Source organism: Octopus bimaculoides, chromosome 4 (assembly GCF_001194135.2).
Source record: "Octopus bimaculoides isolate UCB-OBI-ISO-001 chromosome 4, ASM119413v2, whole genome shotgun sequence".
Lineage (NCBI taxonomy): Eukaryota > Metazoa > Mollusca > Cephalopoda > Octopoda > Octopodidae > Octopus > Octopus bimaculoides.
Genome location: NC_068984.1, coordinates 51,887,907 through 51,895,935, shown reverse-complemented (window position 1 = coordinate 51,895,935; position 8,029 = coordinate 51,887,907). Strand labels below are relative to the sequence as shown.

The window sequence follows — 8,029 nt, the reverse complement described above, 5'->3', positions numbered from 1 at the left end:
TCCAGCCATAAAATAGACCTTACCAGTGGTGATTCTACATGAAAAGCACTCTGTCCACTCTGTAAGATGGTTGGTGTTAGGAATGGCATCCAGCCATAAAAACCATACCAAAACAGACAGTGAAGCCTAGTGCAGTTTTCTGCCTAGCCAACTCCTGTCAAACTATTCAACCCATGCCAGCATGGAAAGTGGATGTTAATTGATAATGATGATGGCAACCACCAGAAGAAGATCAGAACGACTGAAACATTGTGACTATAACAAAGAAGATGAAGGCACCCATCTAAATATATCAGTATACAATTATCTTACATATGTTTTCTGTACTATGGAAGTTATTGTTATATCCTTTTGAATGTAGGTTTTATATCATGAATGTGAAATGATCAGTGATTGTCAGGCATAGAATTTGTAGAAGCTTTGAGGGCTTTAGTTATGTGCTGTGAAAAGTATAGACATAGATGCGGCTGTGTGTTTAAGAAGTTCATTGTGTGACCATGCTGTTTTGAGTTTAGTCCTACTGCATGGTGTATTGGGCAAGTGTCTTTTACTGTTGCCTTAGGCTGGACGATTTTTGTGAATTAAATTAGTTGATAGAAACTGTGCAGAAGCCTATCATGTGTAAATGTGTGTATTAACTCAAAGACTGAAATTTATGGTATTATCTTTAATTCTGTAGTTACAATTGTTTTAATACAACATGGGAAATTCATTTCATGAGCATAAATACTGGTTTCAAATTTTGGCACAAGGTCAGCAATTTCGTGGGATGGAGTAAGTTAATTACATCAACTCCAGCACTTAACTGGTACTTATTTTATCAACCCCGAAAGGATGAAAGGCAACGTTGACTTCGGCAGAATTTGAACTCAGAATGTAAAGGCGGGCGAACTGCTGGTAAGCATTTTGCCCAACATGCTAACGATTCTGCCATATCGCCACCTTAAGAATAAATATTAATATGAATACAATAGATTCATGATATTATAATATATATATACATCCAGTGTTTTAAGTATTCATGTGTTTGTCTTAAGACTAAGTCTCAAAAATAATACACTCAACACTTAGGATATCACTATATTTATTCATCAAGAAGAGTAGAAAGGAAAATTTACAGAAATAGATAAATGTAGATAGATAGAGAGGCAGATAGTGAGAGGCAAGAATAAAACTAAGGTTATTAACATACATATTCATACTCATATTTACACCCACACTCACACATATTCACATACATTACTTCAAAATTTTATTTAATTTTAACATATTTCTTCAAATACATACACTTTTAGTGTATTGACAAGGAATAAATTTTGTTTTATATATATATATATATATATCATAGATATATATCTTTGGTAAAAAGCACTGGTGCCACATAAAAAGCACTGGTGCTAGTGCCACATAAAAAGCACTGGTGCTAGTGCCATGTAAAAAGCACTGGTTGTGGGGTCACATAAAAAGCACCTGGTACACTCTGTGGAGTGATTGGTGTTAGGAAGAGCATCCAGCTGTAGAAACCCAGCCAAAACAGACTATGAAACCTGGTGCAGCCCCTGGCCTTACCAGTTCCTGTCAAGCTGTCCAATCCATACCAGCATGGAAAATAGATGTTAAATGTTGATGATGATGATGATGATGATGAATTTGGTATATTCATTTAGTTTTCTTCCTATTTCATTTCTGCTAATATAAGGACAGACTTTAAATTATCACATATATACACACATAGGTATGTACATGCTATGTTTATTTACTATGTGTATGTGTCAGAGAGGAAAAGAGAGAGAATGAGCGAGTGCCTTATCTCTCATAACATAGTGGTGTGACAGAGACTAATAAGATAAGTTCTGGATTTAAATAAAAAAAATAAATACTGGAATAAATTAAAACCTTTCAATACCCCTGCATAGCTGCTGTCCAATGACTGAAATGAGTAAAAGAGAAGATATAATTTTTAATGTTGCTATTTATATTATTTGCTTGTCATTTGACTGCAGCCATGCTGGAGCATCACCTCAAAGAGTTTTTAGTCTTAGAAATCGATCCCAGGACTTATTCTTTATAAGCCTAGTACTCATTCTGTCAGTTTCTTTTGCTGAACCACTAAGTTACAGGGATGTAAACAGACAGCATTGGTTGTCAAGCAATGGTTGGGGGACAAACACAGACACAAAGACACACACACACACAAATACATACATACATACACACACACACACACATATATATATATATATATATATATATATATATATATATATATATATATATATATCATCATTGTTTAAAGTCTGCTTTCCATGCTGGCATGGGTTGGACGGTTTGACTGAGGATTGGCAAGTCAAGAAGCTGCACCAAGCTCCAATCTGATCTGGCAAGGTTTCTACAGCTGGATGCCCTTCCTAATGCCAACCACTCTGAGAGTGTAGTGGGTGCCTTTTATGTGCCACCGGCATTGACCATACTCGAATGGTGCTTTTTAGGTGCCACTGGCACAGGAGCCAATCAGGCAGCACTGGCATCAACCACGTTCAAATGGTGCTTTTTATGTGCCACCTGCACTGGCATCAGACACACTCAACTGGTGCTTTTTATGTGCCACCAGCACAGGTACCAATCAGGTGGCACTGGCATCGGCCATGACTACGATTTCACTTGACTCAACAGGTCTTCTCAAGCACAGCATATTGCCTGACAATTGAAGGGTACTTTTAAACAGGCCAGTTATGCAACACTGGCATTGGCTACGATCTCACTTGGTCTGCCGGATCTTCTCAAGCACAGCATATCTCCAAAGGTCTTAGTCACTTGTCATTGCTTCTGTGAGGCCCAAGTTTTGAAGGTCGTGCTTCATCAACTTATCCCATGTCTTCCTGGGTCTCCCTCTTCCACAGGTTCCCTCCACTGTTAGGGTGTGACACTTCTTCACAAAGCTGTCCTCATCCATACGCAACACCTGACCATACCAGCACAGTTGTCTCCCTTGCACACCACATCTGATCCTTCTTATGTCCAATTTTTCTCTCAAAGCATTTACACTCTGTTGTGTATGCACACTGACATTACACATCCAGCAGAACATATTAGCTTCATTTCTTTCAAGCCTATGCATGTCCTCAGCAGTCACAGCCCATGTTTCACTGCCATGTAGTATGGCTGTTCGCACACATGCATCATACAGTCTACCTTTCACTCTGAGTGAGAGGTCTTTTGTTACCAGCAGAGGTAGGAGATCTCTGAACTTTGTTCAGGCTATTCTTATTCTAGCAGCTACACTCTCAGAGCATCCACCCCTGCTACTGACTTAGTTACCTAGGTAATGGAAGCTATCAACTACCTGTAGTTTTTCCACCTGGAATATGATGCAATCTGTTTTCTGTACATCTTTGGTGTTTATTGCCCCTGTCCAACTGCCACACACAAAAACTATCTTCCCAGTTAACCTTCCTTTGATATTGCTGCACCTCTTATGTGTCCATAGCTTACACCGGGTACATCTTATGGAGTTTCTACCTACACCTTTTCTACAGATCAAGCAGGGCAATCTACCTGAAGGGATTTGTGATTTGTCTGCCTTCCTACTTACTAAGACTTCGGTTTTTGTTAGATTGATTCTAAAGCCCTTCAATTCTAGACCTTGCTTCTACACCTGAAACTTCTCTAGTTCTGATAGTTCTGGTATAGCTATTTGAGCAATGTCATCAGCATAGAGGAGCTGCCTGTCTTGAATTCTTCTGTTATTGCCTGGAGGACTATGATGAATAAGAGGCAGCTGAGGACGGATCTTTGGTGAACTCCTACCTGTGCCCAGAATTCTTCACTGTACTCATTGCTAATCCCCACCTTACTGATGGCTATATATATATATATATATATATATATATACGACAGGCTTCTTTCAGTTTCCATCTATCAAATCCACCCACAAGGCTTTGATCAGCCCAAGGCTATAGTAGAGGACACTTGCCCAAGGTGCCGCGCAGTGGGATTGAACTCAGAACCATGTGCCTATATATATATATAGTCAATTCACCAGAAGTCTTAGTTACCTGCCATCGCCTCCTATCATTCTATGTAACGATATGTTGTTTATTGTTATTCTGTATAAGAAAATACCATTTATCATTATTCTATATAAGAACATACTGTTTATCATTATTTTACATATATGTAAGAATAGACTATTTATTGTTACTGTTGGTTTCATTTATTTCAAGAAGTTTTTAAGATAAAATATCAAAGTTGCGAAGAAATTTCCAGAAATATCTAACAGGACAGTTGATCCTAGGTACATTGAACATCTCAATGTAAATTTGTAAATTAAAATCTATCAGGTCTGAAGTCTTACATTTCAGACATAAAAAGTTGTTGGAGGTTGAAAATATAAATATTAATATAGTGAGATTTTTATAAATAAAATATTCTCTTAAACATTTGTTGTTTACATTTCTACATGAAACCACACACACACACACACACACACACACACACACACACACACACACACACACACACACACACACACACACACACACACACACACACACACACACACACACACACAGAATGTTTGAATGGTTAAGAAGTTCACTTTTCAACTACGACATCCTAAGTTCAATCCCTCCAATAGCATCTTTCGCAAATGTTATTGTCTAAGGACTCAGGTTAACACATAGCCTGTGAGTCAAACTGAGTCGATGGAAACTGTATAGAGGCGCCATTAGATAGATTGTATCTACAACCCCAAAGGAATCCTACTTGAAAATTTCCACATGTCTGTGGAAAGCTCAGCCATGAGCAAGAAATTCAGTTGATCAAACAACTGAACCCTTATTACTAAAACTGTCTATGAACCATCCATTATGTATAAAGGGTAAAAGAATAAAGACCCCCTTCAGTCATGAATGGCCATGGGATGCACCTAGGAAGTTGCCCTCCAAAGCACAAGTCCAGGCAAGGTTGTTTATGGAAGACCAGCTGTCACCCATGCATACTAGCCTCCCCTCCTCGTGCCACTGATGTTCTCCAAGGGAAAGACAAAGGCTAGTACAGCTTGGCATCAGTGACATCACAACTCATTTCTACAGCTGAGTGAACTGGAACAACATGAAATAAAGTGTCTTGCTCAAGAACACAACACACAGCTCAGTCTGGGAATCAAACTCACTACCTCATAATTGTGAGCCCAACACTCTAACCACTGAGTCATGCACCTTCACTCATTATATATACATATATATGTACACATGCACACACACATACACTCCCTCTCTCTCTCTCACACACACACATATATGAGAGGTGTGGAATGTTATTTAGTGTTGGTGGCATTATAAAATGTACCCAGTCAAAGTGGTTAATGGTAAAAAGGACATATAAAACAAATGTTGGTGCATTTCTCTATTGTTGTGTTTATCAGATGAAGAATTGTGAGATGATGTGTTAAAATAGACACGTCTAATGCAAACCAACATGCAAAAAGCAGATATAAAATGCTAATACATTTATATATACAGTAATGCCTTGATATATGAGTTTATTTGTTCCCAGAGACTGCTCATAACGTGAAAACTTGTAAATCAGAGCAATAACTTCCCATAGTAGCAATGAAATTTTATGTCGTCATTTTACTCTGTTGCTGTGTAGACATGTCAGAACCAGGATTGCCACATGTTGTGATGTTGCCACAAACACAAAATGGCTGTTTAACCTTTTTATATTTATTATAAAATAAAACTCATAAACCCAGGGTCTCCTAAAGCAGATCCTTGTAAAGTGAGGTATTACCGTACATGTAGTCATCTAAGCATTTATAACTCAGGAAATATATGCACTTGTATATTTGTCAATAGAGTGGGTATAATGTTCCCATACCTGTCAGCTCTGACGAGTATGTAGTATTACTTAACCATGCTGTTATCTAACAGCTAGCTTAATACCCAGTGCAAAATGGATTGGTAAAATTTGCTGTAATGGACATACAATATAGTAAATTTTAAATAATATATATATATATCTTGTAAAAATATGTGACAATTATTCAGTAGCCATGATAAAACTCTGAGTTTCGGATGCTGGGGTGGAAACCCACGCCACCATCTCTTCAGTTATCTGGCCATTGAAAATTGCTATGAAAATGACCGTTAAACAAAGAGAAATTACTGTGTGGTTGACCGTTATGAAGACAAAAGAGCTATCAGAATGACCGGATGGTGGCATATCTTGGACTACACTGTCCAATGTGTCCTTCCTTTTTTTTAAGGCTGTAGCTTATTAATTTGGTAGAATTTAGCTGTGTATTTCTAGCAGGTCAAGTGGTCATTATTGTTGCTCCTATGCTGGACAGACATGGGAAAAAACATTTAGAAGAAACAACTGACTCCAATTAATATTTTAAATGTAGTAAGAAGACTCAGTTGAAGTGTCATGTTCTGTTTCATGAGATAGGACAAAGAAAAAGTAAAAAATAAATAGAGAGCTGATAAAAAGAATATAAATTAATGTGTAAGATATATTTTCCTCATCAACAAAAATGTTACTTGTTATTTTTATTGAAAATGAAGCTGAGAGTTTATTTCATGACTTGTGTTTCATGTTACTGAAGTTTTACCTTTAGGTGAAACAAAGTGTGAAACTCAAGTCACAAAACAAACTCTAAGCTTCAGTTTCTTTAAAAAAAAGGAAACTACATTCACACACACACACACACACAGCTATCATTGTCTTATGAAAAGTGTTAAAATTCTCTTAATAGTTGATTGATGAGTATTCATTGTGAGATCAACTATCAGTTCTGTGTTTATCAGTTAACTTGACTTAAAATAGATTCATTGGCAAATGTTATTTTCCATTCAAATTGTTTCCTGTTTTGTTTTATGTAGTAGGCCATATTTTCATAAAATTTCGTTGCACAGCATCTCCAGATGATAAAAAAACATATTTGCAAGCACTTACAACATTTTTATAATATGAGAACAGCAGAAAAAAAAAAGTTGTGAAAGTTGCAGAAGCTAGTTATGAATATTTTAAGGCACATTTGTTAATGCTTTGGCATTAGACCAAACAGTGACAGAATGTAGACACATTTAATTAAGCATTGTAAAATGATTAAGTAAAAGTAACTGAATGAGATCTTTAGAAACAATAGAATAATCAGATTAGTTACTTTTAATGAAATCACTACAGAAAACAGGCACCAACTGTATTTCTGAAACAATACATAATATGGAAGTCTACAGGGAGAATAGATTTCATGTTACATAGTTGCATATTTGGATAAGATTTTTCAGGGATGCAATGATTCTGTAACATGGGAGATATTATAGTAAAGATTGTTTGTCAACATAACATGGCAGTCCTGGTTTAGGACTAATGTTGCTGCAATTTAGCTCCAGGGAACATCGTCTCCAGCTGGCTATATGACACGATCTGTGCCCTTATATTTTCAAACAAGGGAATCTTTACTACATGCTGAATATCTCACGTTGTTAGATTTGAAAATGGTAATTTTCTAATGGGAGATATTGTTTGTAATATGCTATCGTGTTTGCATTGATAACTTTTTTTTAGGGAAATCAAGAATCAGAGAATTTGCTTTGTGTCATATGAAATATGTTTATGAATATACTTCTCTTGGTAATTAATGAATTGTCTTTGTAAATGTCTGAATTAAAAATAATGACTAGTAATGATAATTTTCATGGTAGAACATTTCTCTCTGGCTTATCTTTTACCATATACCATTCTTTGTCGGAACTAATAAATCTTGAGATTTTCGTGACTGGAAAATGTCCAAAGTTTGAGGATACGGAAGTGTCAGGTTATCCACACCTAAAAATAAATATAAACAAATACATAAAATAAAAATATATATACATATATATATATATATATAATCATTTAACATCCACTTTTCCATGCTTGCATGGATTGGATGAGGTGTATTTAGGCAGATTTTCTGTGGCTGGATGCCCTGTCTGTCACCAACTCTCACCTCTTTCCAAACAAGGTAATATTTCCCTAT

At 36.4% G+C, this 8,029-nt stretch overlaps 1 protein-coding gene across 1 annotated transcript in view; it reads right to left on the bottom strand.

Moving 5' to 3' along the window:
• Positions 1 to 1,067: 1,067 nt before the first annotated feature.
• Positions 1,068 to 8,029, bottom strand: part of LOC106868735 (adhesion G protein-coupled receptor L4) — a 91,632-nt gene continuing 84,670 nt past the window's right edge. The window contains exon 30 of the mRNA XM_014914132.2: positions 1,068 to 7,836. Within this exon, the coding sequence (XP_014769618.1) occupies positions 7,736 to 7,836 (101 nt within the window). The 3' untranslated portion in view covers positions 1,068 to 7,735. The remainder of the gene's footprint in view (positions 7,837 to 8,029) is intronic.